The sequence below is a fragment of the Giraffa tippelskirchi genome, chromosome 7 (genome assembly GCF_054371585.1).
Source record: "Giraffa tippelskirchi isolate mGirTip1 chromosome 7, T2T-mGirTip1v1.2.pri, whole genome shotgun sequence".
Lineage (NCBI taxonomy): Eukaryota > Metazoa > Chordata > Mammalia > Artiodactyla > Giraffidae > Giraffa > Giraffa tippelskirchi.
Genome location: NC_137281.1, coordinates 37857709 through 37882922, shown reverse-complemented (window position 1 = coordinate 37882922; position 25214 = coordinate 37857709). Strand labels below are relative to the sequence as shown.

Genomic DNA, 25214 nt, shown 5'->3' with positions numbered 1-25214 from the left:
CGGCCTGTGACTCAGTTGTGTTTGCCTTGCCAGCGCCTCGCTGAACAAACAGTGGTTGGGTTGGTTACTCCTCCGCGGACTGTTAGCGGTGGAGCGTGGGCGGGTGCGAGCGAGAGTGCGTGCGAACTGGAAGAGGACCCGCACTCTCCACCACCGTCACCACCGGCCTGGCGGGGCGAGCTGCCGGTGATGCAAAGCCCCAAGAAAGGGGCAGCGAGCCATTGCAGGAGAGGGCGTAATGGAGTCCAGAGACCTACTCCGGTGTAGCTGCTTCTCCTCCGTCTGGCAGCTCTTGCCCACAACCTCTCTAGAGAAAGCCTCCCCCTGTAGTACTGGGTCCCCAGTGTCTCCTCCCTCGCCGTCTGGCGGGGAGTGAGTGGAAGGGAGGCTGAGCCAGAGACGTGCAGATGTCCAAGGCCTGTCTCTCGCCCACCTGCTGCTGCTGGCGGAGGACAGTCACCCCGGACTCCCAGCGCCCTGAATGCTGGCATCCATCCGGCTCTCCCTTCGTTCAGGGGCCTTCATTCCGGGTCTCCAGCTCTCTCGTGGGTCCTTTAACTAGGGGGAGAAGCCAGTGGAGGGTGGACGGCGATCCGCTTTGGAGCCCAGCCTCCTCGCGAACAAGAAATCCGCTAACTCCGCGATTTACTGTGGCGTAGAAAAAACAGAGCGTTCGCTGGCGCGCGGTCCGCTGCCTTGTTCTCTTTGTGCTTCCGAGCGGCGGACCCGCCACCAGGGCCCGCTTGTGTCGGAACCGCCTCTCCTCCTCTCCGACTTAGCAGGGGAGGAAAGTTGGAAGAGATCGTCGCGCCTGGGATGTGATTGTCATCCTGGGGCCGGCGCTCGAGAGTCTGAGTGAGAGAGGGAGAGACAGATGAGGGGAGGGGGGGGGAAATAAGAGGAGGGGGGAGAGGAGGGCCGCGGAGGAGAGGCGGGCGCTAGGGAGGAGCGAGGGGAGCGCCAGCGAGCGGGAGAGGGAGCCGGGGAGGAAGAGGGAGAGGACGAGGAGCGCCTGGCGGCCGGGTTGGCTGCGGCCGCCCAGAGGCTCCTGCCAGTCCTCCCACCGACTACACCCCGGGAAGGAGGAGCTTCAGGCGCGCACAAGGCGTCAGAATCCTCAATTTCCAACTTAGCATCTTGGCAGGACCTTTGCGAAGCCAAAAGCGGAGCCCCCCAGTGCAAAGAGCGAGGGGGAAAAAGAGAAAGCAGCAAGGGAGGGGGGGAAACCCTGCCGGGGCGAGCGAGGCGCGCAGAGGAGCGGGCTCATCGGTCGCAGCCGGAGGCGCGCGGGAAGCCAGCGAGGAGGCGCCGCGGGCCGGAGCCCGGGAGCCGGGGCCCGAGGAGCGGCGGCCCGGGGCAGCCGGAGACCAGGTGCCCGCCCGCTCGCCCTCGCAGGGCGCCGCCCGGCTCGTTGGCGGCCGCGGCGCGGAGCGCCCCATGCCCGTGTGTGGCCATGTCCTACCCGCAGGGCTACTTGTACCAGCCGTCCGCCTCGCTGGCGCTCTACTCTTGCCCGGCGTACAGCACCAGCGTCATCTCGGGGCCCCGCACGGATGAGCTCGGCCGCTCGTCGTCGGGCTCCGCGTTCTCGCCCTACGCCGGCTCCACCGCCTTCACGGCGCCCTCGCCGGGCTACAACTCGCACCTCCAGTACGGCGCCGACCCCGCGGCGGCAGCCGCCGCCGCCTTCTCTTCGTACGTGGTAAGCGAGCGGGAGCCTGGGCGGGCGAGGGCAGCTGGGGCCGCGCAGGGCGGGCGGGGGCTGCGGGGGACACGGGCCTCGGCTTCACCGCGGACCGTCCCGCCGAGCCTCGCGGCCCGTGCGAACTTAGGCGATTGTCTCTCTCGGCTTCGCCCGGGTCTCGGGCTCAGGAGTTGCACGGAGAGGAGAGCCGCGTCTTGCTCGGATCGCTAACTTGGCGGAAGGGGTTTTTGGGGGGAGAGGTCGCTTCAAAGAGCAACATTTGGTTCAAACGTGAGCTCTAGGCCGTCCTGCACATTTTACTCTATTTCATTTTGGGGGGCTTGGCCATTTGGCGAAAAGTAGTTCAAAAGAAATAGATCTGAAATCTGAACAGAAGCGTGCTCGGTCTGTGTAAATGTGTTTGGCCTCGCCTTTAATTAGTCCTCCAAAATGTTGCAAATCCGTAATCCTATCTTCGCAATCCGATTTGGAGGTATTAAATTTCTGAAAAGTCGAGCAAGCTGCGGTGCATCCGGGATTTTTCGGCCGGGTGCACTTTCTGGAAAAGCGCCGTAGCTTCGGTTTGGGGTAACACTTTTGGAGGGGTGGGAGTGCAGGGACAAGGCTTGGCTCTTCGTTTGCCTTTCTCTGTGGGGGGAAAAAATTCCTTGACTTCCTTTGCTCACTACCCTTGTTTCTACTGCGCAGCCACTCGGGCGCAGAGAGCAGAGTCGCCGCCGCTGCCCGGGCCTCTCCCTGGGTATAGGGGCCTGGCCTCGGTGGCCGGATCTGCTCCCGCCGGGGAGGACGTGCCCAGCCAGAGGGGGGCCTACCAGGTGCCGGGGAAGCCAGGACGGCTCCAAGCGCCTCCAGGGACCAGGGATTGGCGGCCTCCGCTTCCTTTTAAGGAGGAAGAGGGGTTGCCCCAGGGTCTGAGCCCTCCAGCCCTACCCCAGGGGAAGCCTGAGTGCGGGCCTCACTGCCCGAAGACCCCTGGGCGCAGGGGAAGTGTGCTTCGGTCGCCCAGGTGGCACTGGGGCCCACGGCCCACTCTCACGTTCTCTCTGCCCGTTCCCTGCAGGGCTCTCCCTACGACCATACACCGGGCATGGCAGGTTCCTTGGGGTACCATCCTTACGCGGCGCCCCTGGGCTCGTACCCGTACGGGGACCCCGCGTACCGGAAGAACGCCACGCGAGACGCCACCGCTACGCTCAAGGCCTGGCTCAACGAGCACCGCAAGAACCCCTACCCCACCAAGGGCGAGAAGATCATGCTAGCCATCATCACCAAGATGACCCTCACCCAGGTGTCCACCTGGTTCGCCAACGCGCGCCGGCGCCTCAAGAAGGAGAACAAGATGACGTGGACGCCGCGGAACCGCAGCGAGGACGAGGAGGAGGAGGAGAACATTGATCTGGAGAAGAACGACGAGGATGAGCCCCAGAAGCCCGAGGACAAGGGCGATCCCGAGGGCCCCGAAGCAGGTTGGTGGACGCGGGAAAGGGTGTGTGGAGCCAAAGAGGGGCCTGGAGAGGGGACGCCCAAGGCCTGGAGGTTGGGGACAGGGCTTTTTGCCTTTGCGGGTGGGGACCTGTGGCCTCCGCGCCTCTGACCGCCTGGGTTTCACCCGCAGGAGGAGCAGATCAAAAGGCGGCTTCGGGCTGCGAACGGCTGCAGGGGCCACCCACCCCTGCCGGCAAGGAGACCGAGGGCAGCCTCAGCGACTCGGATTTTAAGGAGCCGCCATCCGAGGGCCGCCTCGACGCGCTGCCCGGGCCCCCCCGCCCCAGCGGGCCCTCCCCGGCCGGGCCCGCGGCAGCGCGGCTGGCCGAGGACCCAACCCCTCATTACCCCTCCGGCGCGCCGGCTCCGGGCCCGCACCCAGCCGCGGGAGAGCTGCCCCCCGGTCCCGGAGGGCCCTCGGTCATACACTCGCCGCCACCGCCGCCGCCGCAGGCGGTGCTCGCCAAGCCCAAACTGTGGTCTCTGGCGGAGATCGCCACATCCTCGGACAAGGTCAAGGACGGGGGCGGCGGGAGCGAGGGCTCTCCGTGCCCACCGTGCCCCGGGCCGGTAGCTGGGCAAGCCCTAGGAGGCAGCCGCGCGTCGCCAGCCCCGGCGCCATCGCGCTCGCCCTCGGCGCAATGTCCCTTCCCAGGCGGGACGGTGCTGTCCCGGCCTCTCTACTACACGGCGCCCTTCTATCCTGGCTATACGAACTATGGCTCCTTCGGACACCTTCACGGCCACCCGGGGCCCGGGCCAGGCCCCACCACGGGTCCAGGCTCGCATTTCAATGGATTAAACCAGACCGTGTTGAACCGAGCGGACGCTTTGGCTAAAGACCCGAAAATGTTGCGGAGCCAGTCCCAGCTAGACCTGTGCAAAGACTCTCCCTATGAACTGAAGAAAGGTATGTCCGACATTTAACGCGGGCTGCGTCGGTCCCGGACTTTCCTAATTTATTAAAAAAAGAAAACATGGCCTTGGCAGTTATTTTTCCATCAACATGAGAGAAAAGCAAAACTACCCCTCCTACTAAAAAGTTTATAGTACATGGAGATGGATGATATAAAAATGTAAACATCTCCACACACCCACAGAAATGTCTTAACCAACTGAAGAGAAAAAGTTAAAAAAGGATTTGTATTAAATCTTATTCTGTATATTTAATGTAGCATTTTTGTATTTAAATTGATAATTCAATATCTTTGAAGTAAATTATGAAATTAAGACACCTGTACAGGCATTTAATGTTTTTTTTGTAATATAAATATATACATTTGTGTTTCCCCGGAAACTGTTTCATAGTTTAAAAACACAAGTTTAATTTAATTTTTTTACACCTATTGATTTTTTCTGGGTATCAGCTAAAGTATTATGACAGAAAGGAAACAGGTTATACTCTTAGATTTGAAAAGTAAAAGAAAACTGCAGCCGCCTTTGTAAAATGCAAAATATTTAATTAAAAGAGATTTTAACATAATCAGAGCCACTCATTACTTGTTAGAAACCTCAATAAACTGTCCATCGCCCTGGACAAAAGGTGCAAACTGCAACTTTTTTTTCGAAGTGGGGAATGAAAGGTTCCTTCGAACCCAGTTTGCCAGCGGGAAACCGTAATTAGGCTTCGAGCTCCAGGGAACCTGGCCCTGCCCGGAATGCAAATTTGGATCACTGATGCGGGCTGCTGTGGGGGGTGATTGGACCCTGGAGGAGGGACGAGAGAGACCCAAGTGTGTGCCCAGAAGGGAGAAGAGATGGCAAAGCCAGTTAGAGACACGCACCACCCGAGCTCCAACGCTTAACCTAATTACTTCCAATCAGTGTCGTGTTTTATGCAAAGCAATCAGCTGGTGAACTTTGCTAATGAGTTCGATTTTATGCCGGATTTAGCCCTTATTACTATTTCAAAGGTGCTCTGGGCTAATGCGGGCGGGAAGCAGTTGGGGGATGCCAAGGAGAAGGCTTTCCCAAGTCACTGTCGTCTCTACCCCTTCAAAATTGGGCATTGATCTCTTCGCTGGATTTGATTAAATTAGTAAATTGTTCCATCCGCGACCGTTCGGGTGGTAGGCGGCCGGGTAGATTCCCCGCGCAGCCGAGGGGCTGGGGCCGCGCGACCAGCGATGGGACGGTTCCCCCCTCTCACAGGTAGGTGTCACACTTGTCCTGAATTACAAGCCTGCACTTTGCAGAGTCGGAGATTGGAGGGGGGGGGCGGAAGTGGGGGAGGGAGCACCACAGGCGCTTGGGGGAAGCAAGGGGAGCCCCGGATGGTCCAGAAGAGTCCTCCGCCCCACCCCCATGGACCCCCTTTTTGGACAAGAGGCATTCAGCAGTTAAAGGACATTTGCCTCGATAATGAGGCCGTTGTGGACTTGATCAGGCTTGTCGTCACCTTAGCACTTCTCCCATCTCGGATTCAAGAGTCCCGAATAGCTGCAAAAGTGTTTCTGAGGTTTTATTTTCTCCGTTTAATCCCGCACATTTCATCTCAAAACGAAGTCAGGTCGGGTCTCAATCCCAAACGAGGAAGAGATACCGCCCTACGCCCGAGGCCCGCTAGCACTGTCGGTTCTCCAGTCTCCATTTTGCGCTGGAGATGGTGAATCGCGGACGTGATTTCGTGGGAAATTTTCACTGGTCGGGGAAGGGGAGGCTTTAGAGCAAAAACATACGCCAGCGAGGGGAATTAATTTGCTCTATTAAACCCAAGCCTGAGCGTAGAGAGAATGTGTTTGCACATAACACCGATTTAATTAGGCTAAATCAAAATGCACATATTTGCATTTCTACTCAAGACTACTTTAACCCTACTTGGTTTTTTAAACAACGCCCAGACTTTCACCGGAGTTTTTACTTTTGCTACTTTTTCTTTTTCCTTTAAACCTGCAACGGGGCTCCTTTAGCTTATTCGAATTTAAACAAGTTTGAAAGGAGCATTGTCCAGATGTTTTGGCGAACAGCAGTCGACTTCAGAGTTTAAATTAGTGAGAAAATTCACGCAGGGAAAATGGTTTCAAAGTTGGAAGTGTGAATGATTAAATATGCATGAGACGATCGTATTTTACTTTGTCCCTTTAATTATAAATGATTTTTTTTTAAACAATTGAATTCCAGAGATGACTTGCCCTACCCCCCGCGCTCCAATCCCCTCCATCCACAACCGCCCCCCGCACACACAGCCCGGTTCACAATCAGCTTTTTCCCCCCTGTTGAATATGCAGCCCCAGGAATCACCTTCTCTTCTAAAAAAAGTCAGAAGAATAGGCCAGTCCCCTTCTCTTAAGAGAGAGTTTAAGGACGACATCAACTCTGCGGGATTTGGAAGCAGTGGCCCTAAACCCTGCCCAACGATTTTAAAAAGAAAATTACAGGCCTCCTTGTGTTCCCGGGAATATGCAAATAGCGAGGCGCGGGCCTCCCGGGTCTGATTGCCGAGGCTCGGGACTGGGAGACGAATGCCGGAGGGGGCTGCCTGGGAACGGGAGCCGCGCACCGTGGAGCCCGCGGCATTTATCCCCAACGAGGGGCTGCGGGAAGCGCCTCCAGCTGGGCAGCGAAACCGCCAGAGGTTGGAAGGTTGATGCACAAATTCGCTGTCCCCTGCCCGCATCCCTCCTACCCTTGGCCTCTAGAGTTTTCTTTGCGAACTTCGCCCTAAGTACAAACCCCAAATTAAGTTTAGGGTTTTCTCCTTTGCAGAGCTGGGGTTCGCTGACCAGTGGTTTTTCTGGTGCGTAGAGACTTTTCAGTTTGGGGGCGGCCTGCCGGGCGGATCGAGGTATGTGCGGTTAAGACATGTCTCCCGCGTTTAATCCCAGAAGTAGTGGCTTGTCTGTAAGGTTCCAAGTCCCTCCTAGAGCCTCTGAGCCTCTGCTTGGCCGCATCTTGGGCCGTGTCGAAGGCGATGCTCTTTGCAAGGGGCGGTGGGGCGGGGAGGGCGAGGGTGAGGGGGGAACCTTCCGGCCGGTGCCAGGGGTTTGTTCGCACATTTGAACTGGGGCGCATAAATTACGCGATGCGAAGCAGCGCCTAAAACACCTCGGTGCTGGGGTTGCGCGGCATTTGTCACCTGCGCTTGGCTGCGCTGGTTCCAGTCCCCAAATAGAGGCTAGCCTGGCACTAAGGGTGACTAGGAGTCGCTGAATCTCGCGAAAGAGTTGAGTCCAGCAACAGAGGCCGCGGGATCACTGAGTGGGGTCCCTGTAGTCAGCCCCCGCCACCCCCACCGAGGCAGCTCCAAACCCGAGACCCGCTGGGTTTCTTCCCTTTTCCTCTCTGTACGCGGCCGAATCAGCTTCTGGGATTTGGGGTGAGAAGCCAACAGCCCAGTCAGTCCCCGAGGGCTCAGAGAGGTTGAGGCTACAGAAAGGGCCCTTTTTCCTCCCCACTCCTCGGATTCGGGGGCCAGGGCCCGAACTGTTGTTCTTAGGCCTGGGTGAGGAGACTTCAATGAGGTCTCCTGGTTGCAAACCCCTCGGGGCCCTCTCATTTCCCCTGAGATGTAGGCAGCTCTTGGAGCCTGAAAGATTGAGGGGCTGGAGTAAGGTGGTCGTGCGAGCGGTTTCAGAACGGGTGGTGCCTCCCAGCCCACCTGTCCCGCCTCACAAGCTGCCGACCCCGGGTAGAGACACAAAATAACGCCCTTGCAAAGCTCCCAAAGTGAAAGGAATGTGCTTGCGCTCCCAAGAGGGAGACGCAGGCGGATGCAGTTCAGGAAGGGCGCCGCCTACTGGTCCCCGGGCGCCCTGCGGCTCGCAGAGAGGAGGAGTTGGGCGACACCCAGCCATGCCCCCTCCCCACTCCCCCGCCGCGGGGTCCTTAGCTCTGGACCCCAAGAGGGTCAAATGTAAACTGCCCCCGCCATCCCCATCGCTCCGGCCTGGGACCCAGGACCCAGTTAACACTGGGGATTCGGGAAGCAGGGCCTGCGACCAAAAGAGGATTAACCCTGCAGATCCCTGCCACGGCTGGGGCACAGTCTTTACAAACCAGCGGCAGGCAGTTGAGCAATCTGAGGGCGGCCGGAGCAGCCCGCGGGTGGGAGCCGCCGCCGCGCGCACCCCGGGCATTTCGCGTGCTCCCGCTCGGCTTTAGGGGCACGCATTCGGTTTCTGCTGGCCTTCCCACGCCCGGCCTCTGGGCCCCGGCACAGTTTTTTATTTGCGGTTTGGCATGTCGCGGGGTCTACCACGCAGCCGCGCCCCCCCAAAGACCATTTCTATCTTTTGGCCTGTGGGTTAGACATCTCTAGGAAAGGGAAAAATAAAACTACCCTCGAATTCTTCAAACCCGATCTCTAGCGCATGTTTAATAAGGTCGGCATGGCAAAGCTGGAGGTGCTCACCTGGACATGCCCTCTACCCCTTCTGAAGGTGTCCCTTGGTCTCTCCTCGGGCCAGGACATTTGGGGACAGCGGGAGGCGCGCCCTCTGTTTGGTTCTTCGCATTCCTTTGCCTCTCGGCCGCCGAATAGGAGGGAAATCGGCCGGACCCGGATCTTGCCCCCTGCTCTTTCCCCTAAACTAGCCAAAGCTGCCGGACTGTCCGTAGGCCCACCCCGCGGGTCTCCCTTTTGGACCAGGCCGGAGTGAATCTCCTTTTCGTTTTCGCTCTAAATGCGACTTGGGTCCCAGGCACCAGGTGGGGCCCAGGTTGTGGCCTAACACGATCGCCTCGGGGGCCGGGAGGCCCCTCCGGCTGCACACCCGGCCCTGGCCAGGACCCCTCCGGGCCGTTGGGGATCTCTGGCCTCCAGTCGGCCTCAAGCCCCAACCCTAGGTCCCCAAGGCCGCCCTCTGGGCCGCGCTCGTTTCCGGCGCCCGGAGGAGCCCGGCGCTCCCAGACGCCACTTTTCCCAGTGAAATCTGCTTTTATTTGCTCCGAGCAAACCCCGGGCTCTCAGCGCTCCCGCCTGATGGATGCAAATGTAAATGTGCACTTATTTAATTGGATCAGGCCCCAAGATAAAAGAGATAAACGGCTCCCCTTTTGCTAACTTATTTTCCGAGGCAGCGCCGCGTGGAGGGGAAGCTAATGAAGAAGGGGCCCGTCACCGGGCGTTCCAGCTCTCCGCGGCCGTGCGCGCTGGTCAGTCGGTTCGGCTTGGCCCGCGGCTCCTCGTCCATCTCCCATGCCCGCCTGGTGGGATTTCCTTGGTACCTTCGGTGCACCAGGACCGGAAAGTGAGAAGGCGCGGCTTTGGCTTCGCGCTTGCAAATACCCAACCATTCCCCACAATGTTCTGTGGTTTGTTCCCCTCTCTTTTCATACCCGACTCCCTATACTGGAGTCCTACTGGCCAGGCCCATTCGATGGAAAATTCTTTCCTGCTCCCCTCCCCAGCCGTCGTCTTTCACCCCATGTGGCTACGGCCACGAAAAAGGCCAGGCGTGTCCCCCACCTCCAGCCACCAGCGTCCCGTGGAGCCGCCCTTCAGGCGCGGAGAACCTCTTCTCTGTTCCCAGATGGCTCTCTTTTGGATCCGGGGATTTCTTTCAGGACTGGCATGGACACACCCTCTCCCCCAATAAAGTATGCCCGCAACAAACCCTTCCACGGTTTCAAAGGGTCGCAGAACCCCGACATCCAGACTATATGAGGGGAAAGGGCTACCTGGTTCTCCCCTCCCCTGGGCGGGAGTTCAGAACTTCAGCATCAGTGCGTCTGTCTCCTTAACCCTCGGAGAAGTTCGTTACGCGATTTTGATCCTCGGTGTTTCCAACAGTTTCTTTTTTGTTTAGAAGGGTTGAGGAGCGGGTAGGGGTGGGTGAGGGCAAGAGGGTGGGTGAGGGCAAGAGGGCGGCTGAGACAGACTGCGGAGGATGGGTGCAAAAGAGCTGGGGAAAGGGGGCACCCTAGGCCGAGACACTGGCCAGGTAAACCTGGCAAGCTAGGCTGGGCAGGGCTGGGCCTGCAGAAGGCCGGCTGGTCCAGGCGGCCCGGCCGCGCCCCATTCCCAGTGCGCTGATGGATTGGCTTGTCAGGAGAGCTCTGTGCTCGGAGCCCATCAGAAAGCACTTACCTCGCTAAACTGAAATTACTGTCTTTTCAGGGGCTAATTTGTGTAACTCCCATGGAGGGGCTTGGAGGGGGTTTGATGAGGCATAAAATGATGATTAATGAATTTATTGGCCGCTGCTCATCAAACAAGGGCTGGAGAGCTCCGGTGCACACCAGCGGCCTGTCGGAGGCGCTCGACACAGCTGGGGTTCTACCTCCGAGGATTCAGCCTCTTCAAGGATTTCCACTTGTACCCAGCTCTTGCCCTGGGCGCTTTCCTTTCCTTAGCCATCTTTTGCTGACCAGCCTTATATTTGGGGTGCAGGCTCCAGTCATTCCACCATCCCAGCAGGCTGTGGGCTCTAGTGTGGGGGTGGGGGGCAGGAGGGACTTCTGTGGCAGCAGGCTCAGAGGTGGACAGCACCCCTCCAGTGTTCTAGAAGCCAGGACTTGAGTGTGACCAGGGCACCCCAGGCAGCATGGAGATGGAGATGTAGGCTGTTGTCCAGAGGCATTATAGCTTACTGGTTGGGCCCTTTGGCCTTGGTGACTCAATTCTACCTCTGCAATTTAATAAGCTATGTGTCCCTGGGCAGATCACATAACCTCTCTGAACCTCAATGCCCCCTTCTGTACAATGGCCTGTACCACCTGTTTTGTGAGGATTCTAAAATCCGTGCCACGTGGGTGGCATGTGGTCATCCTTTGATATAGTTATTATGGTCATACCCTCTTAAGACCTCACTTCACCGAAGATGCTAGCCGAGGCCTGAGGGTGGGGAAGGAAGGGCGGGAGACTTGAGGCTTTGGGTTCTGACTTGGGGAAAATCCTGCCAGCATGGCTGATGTCCTGTAGCACTCTTCCCTTCCCCACCTCCCTGGCATCTGTACATTACTCTCTGGAACTTGATTGAGGGGGTCAGTGGGGAGCCTGGGAAGGCAGCTCTGACCTTTGGGAGCTGACTAGACCTGGCTTGGGATCCCCTACAGAGGCAGAATTGAATTTCCGGTTAGCCCAGAGGACAGATCACAGCTATTCCCATTCACACATAACCCACCCTTTCTCTACAGGCTCTTGTCTTTTGGAGTGTGTCCTGAGGGCGTTTTAGCTACTTCCCCTAGTCTGAATCAAAAACCTGCAGCCCATAAACTTATAAACTCAGCTTGGAGTCTTTGCCTCCCCTGCCTACCTCTACCCCCCACAGCGCCCCACTCACATTTCCCAACAACAGGCTCTACTTTTGTCCCCCAAGGACTTGCTGCCCTGCTGAAGCAGAGCATGGGGAAGCCCTTGGCATTGACCAATCCAGCGGAAAGCTTAGGCTAGCCTCCATGTTGGTGCAGCTCCACTTAAACCATTACCTTCTCTCCCTCCAACATACATGAATTGAGCATCTATAATGTGCCAGATACATTGTTCTAGGTGCTGAGATGCAGCAAGCAACAAAGCAAAGTCCCTGCCCTCCTGGAGCTTACATTTTAGAGGGAAGAACAGAAAATAAACAAATAAGTGTGATAATGGCTAATCACTGTCTCCAAGTGATGAGCATTCCGGAAAAAAAAATTGAGGCAAGGCAGTCTGGGAAGCCTCGCCTGGGAGGGGGCATTTGAGCAGATAAGTTGGGTGTGTCCATGCATGCTCATTCAGTTGTGTCTGACTCTTTGTGACTCCATGGCCTGTAGCCTGCCAGGCTCCACTATCTATGGGATTTCCCAAGCAAGAATACTGGAATGGGTTGCCATTTCCTCCTCCAGGGGATCTTCCTGATCCAGGGATGGAACTTGAGTCTCCTGTATCTCTTGCATTGGCAGGTGGGTTCTTTACCACTGAACCACCTGAAAAGGACAGGCAGATAATCGGAGGGAGAGTGTTTCAGGCAGGAGGCATAGCAGGTGCAAAGATCCTGAGGTAGGAGCAAGTTTGAGCAACAGCAAGAAGACTTTTGAGCGAGAGAAGTAGACCAAGGCAAAGCCAGGTTCACATTATATGGAGCCTCACAGGTCCGTGTGAAATCTTCAGATTTTATGATGAGAGAGAGAGAGAGAGGGAGGAAGTGAGGGAGGGAAGGTTTTCAGGGGAGAGATAGAATCTAAGTTACGTTTTAAAGGCATCCCCAGGTATGAGGAGCTGAGACTCTGGAAGGGGAAGAGTAGACGCAGGGACCAGTTAAGAAGCTGATGGAGAAATTTGGTGGGAGGTGATGGAATTCAGTTTTGGGCCAGCATGGTAGCCAGGGAAGTGGGGAGAAGCAGTCAGGTCTGGGCGATATTTTGAAGGTAGAGTCAACAAGTTTTGCTGGTGGGTTGGATCCGTAAATATTCTTGGGAACAAGAGAAATGGAATTCTGGATGCCTTCAAGAATTTGAACCTGAAAACCCAGAGGCATGGAGTTACCATTTGCTGAGATGGCCAACAGTAAGGGAGGAGCAGTGATTTGTTTTTTTCAGAGAAGGGGGAAGTAAGATACTCCCTTGACCTGATACCCAAGTCGTTTGGCCCAAAGGAGTTGCTCTCAACATGCTGGCAATCCAGTGGCAAAGAAGTTGGTGTCCGGGCCAAACCCTGAAGTGAACAGATCGTACCTTCTGAAACCAGAGATCTCAGAACTGTCTAGTTCAGTTCTCTTTTTATTCCTGTCTTTTTCCCCTTTTCCCTTTTCTGTTTTTTAAAAAATCAGTGGAGAAACTGAGGTTTAGGAAGTGAAAATGACTTGACCAAGCTCACATAGTGAGTTTATGCGTGCATGTCTGCCAAGTCGCTTCAGTCATGTCCAATTCTTTGTGACCCTATGGTGAGCCCTCCAGGCCCTTCTGTCCATGGGATTCTCCAAGCAAGAATGCTGGAGTGGGTTGCCCTGCCCTCCTCCAGGGGATCTTCCCAACCCCAGGGATTGAACCCTTGTCTCTTACATCTCTTGCATTGACAGCGGCTCTTTACCACTAGTGCCACCTGGGATGCCCCACTGAGTCTATAGGCAGAACCAAACGGAAACGCGAGTCTCCTAACTCCTAGGCTGTGTTCTGCTCTCCCTCTGTCTCAGCCAAGCTAAGATCTCGCCGATATCTGTATTTTAACCGAGAACTCCTGGAAACAAAATGCCTTAACAGAGAGGAATGAATTTATAATGGTGGAATCTCAGACACTGTGACAGGCTGTCAAGGGAGATATTTTTAGGCTGGGCCGGGAAACATCTTAGCCCTCCTCCAATGCTGCTGGAGGATGGGCTGCCTCCTCAGGACTCCGTGTGTGAAGTACAGATGAGGAAAAAGCTAGGAGTATGGCATCTCCCCCAGACACTCACCAGCAAGGAAGGACTAGGACTGCTGCTCCTGCCAAGGAGTGTTTACTTACCTAAATAATTGCCATCTGAAAAGATTTGCTCATTTCTCCTGTTGGAAGTGACTGCCTGCCCGCCCACAATGATCTCACATAATGCAAGCAAAAAATGAATGTGCTATCGCCCATCATTTTACAGAGCAACTTCTAGCGAACAGATTTGAGTTGGGGACAAGGACTTCAATCATGAGTCTTTCATGCATTTTTTTGTATTTCCTCTTCTTTTTGAAAACTTAAAAAAAAAATTGCTCTTGTTGTTTAGTTGCTCAGTCGTGTCCAACTTTTTTGTGACCCCATGGACTGTAGCCCGCCAGGCTCCTCTGTCCATGGGATTTTCCAGGCAAGAATACTGGAGTGGGTTGCCATTTCCTTCTCCATCTTCTTTTTCTTCTTCTTCTTTTTTTTTTTTGATGCCTCAGTTTGACTGTTTTTTGCTTCCTCCAACCCCTCAATCCTTTTCTTGAGTCCCTGTGTTGTATATATGGTCGTCAGCTTGGGGATTTTTTTTTCCTGTAAAAACTATCAGTGGCTTTGTCCCCAAGGGAACCCACAGGCCCTTAGAAACATCATCTCAACATCTTTCGAGAAGAGTGAGACATCTGTTAGCCCTAGATTCCAAATACCCTCACAGTTCCAGAACATACCAGACACCTTCCCAGCTAACACAGTTTGACATCAGACTTACCACACAGTTGTCATTTCTGAGACTTTTTTTTTTAGATCCAAACCACAAGTTTTTTGTTGTTGTTGTCGGTTGGTTGATTGGTTGGTTTTGTTTGCCTTCTATTTGTATCCAGCATCTAAATCTAAACCCTGTGGTAATAGGTGGCTCTTCTTCTAAACACTCATACGTGCAAAGGTCTTCATGGCTAGTTGAGGACTGACTTTCTTGGATCACATAAAAGAGTGGATGAGTGGTGACTTGGAGAAAAGGGCTCATTTGGAATAAACACCACCTCTTTACTCTCATGAAGAATGTGGTAGAAATTGTTGGGCTGGTTTATTTTGGTTGGTGGAGATTATTTTTTCTCTCCAGATTTGTGTTTTGTTTCCTACCTTCTTTTAAATTTTTTCTTTGAATCTGGTAAATGTCTGACAAATTCCAGAAAATGTCTGAGAAGACTCCATACGACTCAAAATTGCAAGGAAAGAACCCTTACCTTGCTCAGTGTTCCCTGAAACTTACTCATTTGAGCCACACCCTCACAATCCTTGTCATCACCTCTGACTTTTAAAACTACTATTTACAGCATAATTTCCTTCGAATTTTGTCACCGTTTCCTTATATTGAAAGCAATGTTTATACCATCACAGTCACTGAAAAGCTAGTATCACTTGTCATTAATGAAAGACAATGATTGCAAAACCAGTTAACTTAGTGAAGTTCTTGGCTGCCTGGGCTTCAAAGGCAACTGGCATCTCTCAGGGTCTCTGGTTGTTCTAGAGGTTTCCCTCGACCCCAGTTCTTCTGCTTTGCCCATGATTGTGTGTCTCCTCCTCCCGCCTACCCCCGGACATGTGCTTACTACACTGTGAAAATTAGTAACTGTTTACCTCCCTGGTGGCTCAGATGGTAAAGCATCTGCCTACAATGCAGGAGATGCAGGTTTGATCCCTGGGTCAGGAAGATCTCCTGGAGAAGGAAATAGCAACCCACTCCAGTACCCTTGTCTGGAAAATCCCATGGACAGAGGAGCCTGGTAGGCTGCAGTCCATGGGGTCACAAAGAGTCGGACACGACTGAGTGAATTCACTTCACTTCATTCTATAGAAATGGAAACTGAGGCCCTGAGAGGTAAAACCATTTGCTCAAGATCACGCAGCTGGTTGGTGACAGAGCAGTCAGCGATGCCTGCTTCCTGTTCCCACCCTTCTCCCCCATGCTCTTTCCTAATTAATCTCCTGCACTGTAACCCTTATGGCTTCCCAGGTGGCTCAGTGGGTAAAGAATTCACCTGCAGTATAAGAGATGCAGGTTTGATCCCTGGGTCGGAAAGATCCCCTGAAGGAGGGCACAGCAACCAACTCCAGTATTCTTGCCTGGAGAATCCCATGAACAGAGGAGCCTGGCGGGCCACGGGCCGTAAGGGATCACAAAGAGTCGGACATGACTGAAGTGACTGAGCATACACTGTAACCCTTATCTCTGGGCGCACTTCTGCAGAAGCAGGACCGAGATGGGAGGATTGTTACAAGCCTGCTAAGCTTTTGTTCCTTCCATTCCACTGGTTCTGCAGGGCCTGAATCTCTTTTACTGTGGTTCATTTTTGGGGGGTTAAGAACTTCCCAGGTGGCAAAGTGGTAAGTAATCCCCTGCCAATGCAGGAGACACAGGAGACGAGGATTTGAGAAGAGTCAGGAAGATTCCTTGGAGGAGGAAATGGCAACCCACTCCAGCATTCTTGCCTGGAAAATCCCATGGACAGGGGAGCTCAGAGAGCTGCAGTCCTTGGGGTCGCAAAGCATTAGGCAACTTAGTGACTGAGCATGTACACTTTAGGGATAAGAGGCTAAGATCTACAAACCAATATGCTCTTTGACACCATGAAAGACTCTAATCCTTTTCTGTTCCTTTTGGAGGGCAAGAAGAAAGGGTTAGAGCCTCCAGCTCTGAGCAAACTTTGGGGAAGGGGTGGGTGAGCTGGAGGACATGGATACATTGCCCTTTGAGAGGTCCCTGCCCCATCAGTGCCCTCTTTGCCAGATGCTTACAAATGAGAGGTCCCCATCTCTCTCCCTTCTTCCTAAAGCCGACCAAAGAGACACATGGGAACTTTGTTTTTTGCTATCAAGTAAAGGGCTGTTGGGTTTGCAGCTGTAATGTCACTCGAAGTTAAGCCCCCACCCCAAACATACACCTTGTCCCTTTCCCCTCTCTTTTCTTTTCTCTCTGAGTGAGGACCTTCAGCTTAGCTTGTTTATTGGGAAGGCCCTCCCCAACCTGCCCAGAAGCTCTGCCACACCTCTCAATGGTTCTGCAGCGCACCTGGCCTGCCTCCAGTGCCACCCCCTGCCCCTGCTTCAGGGCACTCATCTCACTATCTGAATTATATCTCCAACCAGAAGGACTTCAAGTAACTCAAATTCAAAATGTCCCAAACTAGCTTATTTTATTCTTTTCAATGCAATGGTAAATGGGATTATTTCCTCAATGTCTACATTTCCTTAATTTCTATATATACAGTAGAATACTATTCAGCCATTAAAAAGAAGAATGAAAATTAGCCACGTGCAACAACATGGATGGAATTTGAGGGTATTATGCCAGAAAGTGAGATCAGTAACACAGAAAAAGACAAATATTGTCTGATATCACTTATGTGTGTTTGTGTGTGTGTGTGTGTGAATTGCTCAGTCATGGCTGACTCTTTGCGACCCTATGGACTATAGCCCACCAGGATCCTTTATCCATGGGATTCTCCAGGCAAGAATACTGGAGTGGGTTGCCATTCTTTTCTCCAGGGATCTTCCTGACACAGTGATTGAACCCCGGTCCCCTGCACGTGGAATCTAAAAAGTACAACAAACTAGTGAATATAACAAAAAAGAAGCAGACTCACAGACACAGAGAACAAGCTAGTGGTTACCAATGGGGAGAGAGAAGGGGAGGAGCAATATGGGAATAGGGGAGTAACAGATACAAACTAGTAGGTATAAAATAAGCTACACAGATATATTGTACAACACGAGGAATATACCCAATATTTTTATAATAGCTGTAAGTGGAGAATAAACTTTAAAATTTGTGAGTCACGATATTGTATGCCTATAATATATAATATTGTACATCAACTATACTTTAATAAAAATAATTATATATATATTTATATATAAGAATAAAGCCATACAAAATGACAGATGAAAAAAAGTGTCCCAAACTAAAGTCACCGCCTTCCCATTCCTAGCCTCACCCCAGATCTTGGTTTCTCTTGTCTTCCTTCCTCCAGTGATCCAGTAGAAAGACTTCAGAAATGTGCCAGCAGTTGGCTTTCCCCCATGCTTCACATGTATCCACTTCCCAAGTCCCATAGATCCTTCTGAGGAGTCTTATTCAACTGTCTCTCCCACCAACAGCACTAGTCTGAGCCTCATCATCTATCACATTGACCATCACACACCCTCCTGAAGATCCTCCTGCCCCAGTCATCTTTGTAGAACCAACACAGAGACCAAAGCCTGGAGCATCCTGGGTATTCAATACATGTCGATGGAAGTGAAAATGAAGAAATGCACCCCAAGCCAGGGTACTTGGATTTTCCCATAGAAATATGAATTTTGAAACTGCTGTGATGTCATACAGATGGAAATTCAAATCTTGACTGTACTCTATTATCTGGGGTGTATTGAAGAGCCAGATTAGACAATCAAGAAATCTAAACAGAGAGGCCCAGGATCTGTAGTGATTGAGAAGGTAGACTCTTTTGGGTGCCAGACTTCTTGGATTCCATTCCCATCTGTGCCCTCTGTCAGCTGTGCAACCCTGGGAAAGTTTCTCAGCCTCTCTGAAATTCAGCATCTGCATCTATACAACAAGAATAATACAATACCTACCTCACCGCTTGTTTAAATGTTAGAGTGAAAGTGAAAGTCACTCAGTTGTGTCCAACTCTGAGATCCCATGGACTACACAGTCCATGGAATTCTCCAGGCCAGAATACTGGAGTGGGTAGCCTTTCCCTTCTCCAGGGATCTTCCCAGTCCAGGGATCAAACCCAGGTCTCCCACATTGCAGGCGGATTCTTTACCAGCTGAGCCACCAGGGAAGCCCAAGAATACTAGAATGGGTAGGCTATCCCTTCTCCAGCGGATCTTCCTGACCCAGGAATCGAACTGGGGTCTCCTGCATTGCAGGCGGATTCTTTACCAGCTGAACTACCAGGGAAGCCCAAATGTTCAAGAATGAGGATTAAATGAGATAATGGATGCAAAGCCCACCAAAGCCCGTGGTGAACTCTCAAGAAATGTGAGCACTTACCATTATTACTTGCTACAAATGGTTTCCTATGATTGAAAATGACTTCAGTTGAGAACTTCTAAAATTGTATAGCATGTTTTTTTTCAGTTCTTAACTACTTTGCATCTTTTTGCTGACCAGCAATGGTTAAAATGGCTAGAGTTAAAAAAAAAATAGCCTATTTTAAGAATCGTTCCTTGGAACATTATTTCATTACTTAAACTTTCTGCTGATTCATCTGTTCCATGGTAACTGAGTCTCTCTTTACCAATAACTTTAATTACATCAATCACTCATTTCCAAAATTGCTGAATAATGAAAACTCCTAGAGGTGACACCATGGACTTCAGTCACAAAAGCAGGGATTTTTGGAGGGAGATAAAATAAGCTTTTCTTTATTTTAGAAGATAGCAGTCAGTACTTCAAATAGGGAAATATGTTTAGCTTTCATGATTTACTATCTGTCCATCTATCTCTCTATTACTTTATAATTAGGAATGACAAGTCACAACTTCCTGAACTGAATGGAATGGAATTTGTTTCGTCTTCTGACATTTCTTAATCACGTCTCCACCTTGATGATAAAATAAATGATGTTTGAGAATTCCAACACCAATTCCTTTGCCAAAAGCTGCTAATGAATCACATAGAACAGCAGTTAACATAATACCTAAAAAATTATTTTGCTGTTGATAATAATAGCTACTTCATTGAGCTCTTAGTGTATACTAGTTATTCTACTGAAGGTTTTACATATATGAGCTCAGTAAAGCCTCATCAAACCTAGGGACTATGTATTATTATTAGGCCCATTTTATAGGTGAAGATGGAGAAGGCAATGGCACCCCACTCCAGTACTCTTGCCTGGAAAATCCCATGGACGGCGCGAAGCCTGGTAGGCTGCAGTCCATGGGGTCGCTAAGAGTCAGACATGACTGAGTGACTTCACTTTCACTTTTCACTTTCATGTATTGGAGAAGGAAATGGCAACCCACTCCAGTACTCCTGCCTGGAGAATCCCAGGGATGGGGGAGCCTGGTGGGCTGCCGTCTATGGGGTCACACAGAGTTGGACACGACTGAAGTGACTTAGTAGTATAGGTGAAGAAACTGGGGCACTGAGGTTTACTTGCCTGAGTCAGTGTCAAAGTGAGATGTGAACCTAGGAATATCTGACTCTTGTTTTCTGTGCCTAGATGGAGCCAGTGCCGTGTGTTCTTTACAGGTTTAGGCAGTAGTTGTTTTTCTGGCTACTTTGTGGCTCAGTTCTACTGTGAGTAGAATAAGTTACCTGCTATCTGCTGAGCTTGAAATGCTATCTGATGCTGCAGAGAAGCGGTAATCCTCAATGTGATGAGGGCCAGGATGATGGTGGGGAGGGGGTTGGCGTGCATCTCACAAAACCCCTCCCTGAAGAGTATGCTCTTCCTTCCTCCTGTCTCCTTCAAGCCTTTGTCCTCTCCCTCTGGGACTGTGACATCAGCCTCCTAATAGGTCTCTATGTCTCCAGGCACTCTCCCATCTTTCCATCCACATGCTCTTGCCTTATTAGCTAGGAGACAGTAGCCAGGGGAGCTACAGAAGGTTGTAGAGTGGGAGAGTGACAAAATCTAAGCTACATTTTAACCGATAGAAGTCACAAGTCCTCTCTCTGTCTTTGAAGCTCTTCATCCGTCTGACCCCATGTGCCCAAGTGACAAGACCCTTTCCTGGGTGTCATGTGCTCTGGCCACACTGGCTACACAGTCACTTTCCAATCCACTTTTCCCCAGCCTGGTTCCTCGGCATCAGAGCAACCACCCAGTCACCTGTCCAAATGCACTCACCCTTAGAGACTGTGTTCAGTTCTTCTAAAGGCTTCCAGGACTTTCTCAGTGGCTCCAGCCCCACACTGCTCCCTCTCCAGGGGAGGTGCTGCTGGAGAAGAGGCATCAGGGAAGTCCTTCCTTTTTGCTTTTCTTGTTCAAAACTATTTGACTTGGCTATTTGGAAGCATTTATGCTTCCATGCAAGTTTTAGGATGAATTTATCATGTTGAAATCATTGATTTTTGTTCTTTTCCCCTCAGTACTGTGCCAGGTATAGCATCTGAGCTTCAGAGTAATAGGGATGAGAGCATCCAGGTAATTCTCTGAAGATACAGATGGAGAAAGGAACCAGGTGCATGCCAGATTCTACCAGGAAATCTGAGGGCCTAGGTGTCTTACCTTGGGTGCAGGGGAGAGGCAAAGGTGGGGGCTCCAGGCAGGATGAGGAAGGGCTCACTACCTGCTCCTGATGAGTGGCCCTCACCTATGCCTGGTGTTATTTGCAGGGTGAGGAACTGGTTGGGTGAGGACTTGTACCCACACCCAATGAAGGAGGTTTCCTCACTTCGATCAGGGTTTCCTTAATACCCGTGGCCCAGTCTTGAGCCCTGTAGTGGGACAAGAGCGGGTCATCCAGAGTACATCATGATGAGCAATGCAGCCTTGGGAGCCAGGATGCTTGGGTTCCTGCCCTCCACCCTCACCTCCCACCTGCCCCACCTTAGCCAATGGCGCCACCATCTAGAAACCCGAGACTCAGTCTCAGCTTTTCCTGTCTTCTCCAGATTGTCATCTCCAGTTACAAAATCTGGATTCAGATTTGGTGGGTTCAACGTCCTTGATTTTTTTCTTGAGTCTCCACTTCCTTCCTGTCGCCAACGCTGGAATCCAGGCCACTGTCATCTCTCATCTCCTTAGTGGCCTCCCAGATCTAGTCCTATTCCCTGAAACTGATTTTCCCCATGAAGATAGATTGGATATGTGATGATATCATTCCTCTGCCTAAAATATCTATCAGCTCTCTACTGCCCTCATAAAGGCTTAAACTCCTAAGTATGATATTCCTTTAATTATTAGGCTCTAAACCTATACAACCATTTGTCATTTCTATGTACTATTTTGCCTCTGGGCTTTTGTACACGCTGTTCCCTCTGTCATGCCCCAGTTCTCACTGTCTGCCCCTAACCTTTCCACAGTCAACCCCTAGATGGTGAAAGATTTGTGCTTAAAGTTCCCTCCTCCCTCAGTGATAAAGAAGTAAAGCAAGGGGCAAGCAAAACTACCTACTTGTGTGAACTTAGGTACTTAATTCATCTCTGAAGTTTGGTTTCCCTTTCTCTAAAATGGGGCACAATCATAGTTATAATGGTCCATTCTAGATAGACAGTTAAAAAGTCATAGGATTGTTTTGAGGATTAAAAGAGATCATTGCAGGCAAGTTTCACAAACCAGTGGGGAATAAACAGAGACACAAGACCCAGTCCTAGCCTTACGGAACTTTCCATGAAATCAGATTCACACCAACACGGCTGACAGCTCCTGGAGAACCATTTCCTTCCTTCTCTTTTCCTAAAGGAACCCCACCTCTATGTGGAGTGGCAACGTGCCCAGCCCTAAGGAATGGGCCATTTATATCTGGGCCAGTTGTGATCCTTCTATTCCCCTTGCCAAATGCTCACTTTCCCAAGCTCCCTTGCAACAAGGAAGTCAGATGACCCATTCTGGCCAATGAGACATGAAGAGAAATCTACTAATCTTTCTGAATCCCAGTCTCAACTTTTTTAAAATGAGGAGGTGGGATCAAAGACCAGTGTTGTTTAGTCCTCTTGGTTTGTTTTTCTCTTTTTTTTTTTAAAGCAGAGAATCCCACTTTTTTAGTTCCAAAGAAATCTTACATGGAATGCTAATATTTAACAAACAGAGCACAATTACTCTAATTGAAAGGGAGCTTGGAGAGTGTGGGAACTTCAGTGTAGTCTTCACAACCATGAAACAACACTTGGAAAGCCACTGGGTTGGAGCATCTCTACATCCTGTAGTGGATATGCATAATTTTATTTGTGTATATTTTTGGATACTTATTCTAGTCCAGCATTCTGAATTTCCCTTGGGAACCATCTGTTTTCACCTCTGGGTCTAAATGCTTTTGATGAACTTAATTCAATTTTGATTCTAGTGCTAGACATATGATTTAAGGCTGCCCAACATTCCATCCCCCTGAGTTCAGTGACTGGTTTAGGAATGTACACATGACCCAAAGTGGTCCAGATTGAGATTGAAGCCTCAGATTTTTACTAAATTTGAAGAGAGGTACAGACTCTTTTTTTCTCATGGAACTTTAACTTGGATCTGTAAAGACCTGAAAACAAAATCTACAAGGAAAGAAACAGAGCTAAGAGAGAGTAAAAGACCAGATGTTAGAGACTTTGAGCCCTTAGATTAAGTTTTGCCTGAAGACAGACAGACCTGCCACTGAATTTTAGTTTTGTGAGTCAATAAATTTCCTTTCATTTAAGTAGTCTGAGTTTCACCTTCTATATTTGCAACCCAAATTGTCCCAATAAGTACAGATCCTTTCCATATATAGAATCTTGGATCCTCTGAGAGGTGTATATGAAGGCTGTTTCACAAACTTTTCAGTTTTTCTCCTCCTGGGCATGTGGGAAAATTGTCCTTCTCCACTGGTTCTGAGAGAGGCAGAGCATGTGGCTTCCTTTATCAAGGAAATACATGTTATTTCCGGGTGGGCCTTTAAACATCGTGCACAATTCACCACACTCTCTTTTTCCTTCCCATAATGATGTTCCAGATGGTGGAGCCTCTATCACCCTGGGTCCCAGACTGAGGACAACATGGAGCGGACACCCCTGCTGACCCTCGATGGATATGCACCGTGAGCAAGAAATAAACCTTTGTTGTTTTAAGCCAATGAGATCTGGGGTCATTTTGTTATAACAGCATAACTTAGCCTATCCTGAATAATATATTCAGAAACATTCTCCTCCTCCTCTTTCTCCTTCTTCCCCTCCTTGTCCCTTCCTTTCCCATAGCTGCCCTGCTCTGCCCAGCAGTCTTATATAACTCTATTTCTTAACTTATCTTCTGTTAACAGACTATTAAAAGGCATCCGTGATTGGTCATCTCCTGCCTTCCCAGTGATATTCAAGTGGACCTTGGCAGGAGATCACCAGCCTGCCCCACAAGGCCATGTCCCTGGCATCATCAGCAGTGCCCATCAATTACAGCTGTCAGTCAGTAGGCCTCCCCAGCACCGGCCTTAGCAGGAGGTAACTTCCTAAGCAAATTATTGGATTCACAGGGCTCTGCGTTCTGAAATGAAACCTTCTCCAGGAATGCCCATTCATTATCTTAGGAAGATGAACAAGATCCTGAAGTTTGTGCTATGGTAGTCATAACAATACTCTGACAACATAAAAAAAAAATTGACAATTAAAAGAATTATATGTGTTGGCCTTCATTGTTAATTGTTAATATGCATTTCTAGAGCTTATCAGTCAATAAAGATGATGTATGAGATTCTGCAGCTGGGGTGAAGGTTTGGCGATGACTAAGTTCTTTGGAAAGCAGAAAAGAAGTAAAACATTCCTGAAGCTTGAGTGTGATCATCTTTATGAATAGGTATGACACTTGTACAGCTCAAGAGTCTCAAACTTCCCTGCTGACATGGCCAGAAAGGCCATACAGATGGGCAAGCAAGCCATATGAGAGTGGTGGCCACTAAGCTCCCTAGTGCTGCCTTTTCTACATTCAGTACTGGCTGATTGTCACCATCCAGGAATGCAGACATTGCTAGTTCTTTCCTTTTCTTTTTTCAAGGAAAGTTGAAATCCATATACTGCATCACATTTTCCCTAAAATATTCTAACATCCAAGCTTAGTGGGTAGGCACAGGTAGAATGTTTCATAGACTATAACTTGGTCACCCTTATCATCTCTTCCCATTTTACACCATCTCCATTTTCCAGATTAGGAAACCGAGGCTCAGAAAGGGAATGTAACCTACCCAAAAGGACACAGCCAGACTTTGAAACTCAAACCATACCTTCTAACTGCTTTTCTTCCTCTTGTGTCCCAGCCATCTTCTCATGGCTCAAGTATGTAGCAGAGGACTAAATGTCCACCAAAGAGTCATACTCTCACTTCTGTAATATAGGTTGTTAGTGGGAAGCAGCCACCAGCCAGAACTACATTTCCCAGCCTCCCTTCTAGGTGAGATCATGTGACTCATTCTTACCAATGACAGGAAATGATACCATCCATTTTCAGGCACCAGCAGTTAAGACATGGATGTGCCTTCCCCACCTCTTCTTCCTCCTTCCACAGCTCACTGCAGATGAACACAGCAAACTTGGAAACCATTGTTGAAGATGAAAGGACCACAAGGCATTGAATCTGGGTTCCTGAATCACCATTTGGAGGAAAGAGCCCTCCAATTAGGAGTGTCCATTTTGGACTTGACGTTAGGGATAAATAAACTTCCACTGTATTTGAGCCATCAAATAATTTTGGTCTTTAAAAGTTATAGCAATCAGCATTACCTTAACTATACACTTAGATTCTTTAAAATATTTCTTTTTTTCCCCTTTCTGTAGTATTGGAGGGGTTTGTAACAGGGCTATCCACATGAATTCAACCAACTTGAATCCAATGGGCCTTGAGTAAGGAAATGGTGCCAATTTAGCTTGGTTTCTGGGGATAGAGGTAGAGGGGCTCTGAGTGTCTTTGCATCCTGCCTCCCTCCCCCTGCCCTGAATACCACCTTGGCTTTGAAGAGGGGCTTGTTCATATTTCAGCTGGAGGTGAGCATGTATCAATTGAGCCCTCCTGGAGGAAGACGAAAGACAAAACAAGCATTTGGCTTGTCTGGGCCACACACCCTCAACCAAGATAGGAGTGAACA

The 25214-nt window shown here is 50.6% G+C and overlaps 1 protein-coding gene across 2 annotated transcripts; it reads left to right on the top strand.

The window, feature by feature from the left end:
• Positions 1-406: 406 nt before the first annotated feature.
• IRX5 (iroquois homeobox 5) lies at positions 407-23214 on the top strand. Of its 2 annotated transcripts, XM_081517285.1 has the most exons (6): positions 407-545; positions 1134-1702; positions 2766-3171; positions 3321-4100; positions 6896-6974; positions 23103-23214. In XM_081517285.1, exons 1-6 carry the CDS (start codon positions 482-484, stop codon positions 23188-23190), a joined length of 1986 nt encoding a protein of 661 aa, XP_081373411.1. In that variant the 5' UTR covers positions 407-481; the 3' UTR covers positions 23191-23214. The 2 variants fall into 2 exon arrangements, with proteins under 2 accessions (XP_081373411.1, XP_081373412.1); XM_081517286.1 differs by lacking the exons at positions 6896-6974; positions 23103-23214 and having other exon boundaries at positions 3321-4430.
• Positions 23215-25214: the final 2000 nt, after the last annotated feature.

Bases quoted from the DNA above. Each gene is read 5' to 3' on its own strand.
- IRX5 (XM_081517285.1), top strand. From the start codon at position 482: ATGCTGGCATCCATCCGGCTCTCCCTTCGTTCAGGGGCCTTCATTCCG. The intron at 1,703-2,765 runs GTAAGCGAGCGG...CGTTCCCTGCAG, and splicing joins CCGCCTTCTCTTCGTACGTG to GGCTCTCCCTACGACCATAC. The intron at 4,101-6,895 runs GTATGTCCGACA...TCTCCTTTGCAG, and splicing joins TCCCTATGAACTGAAGAAAG to AGCTGGGGTTCGCTGACCAG.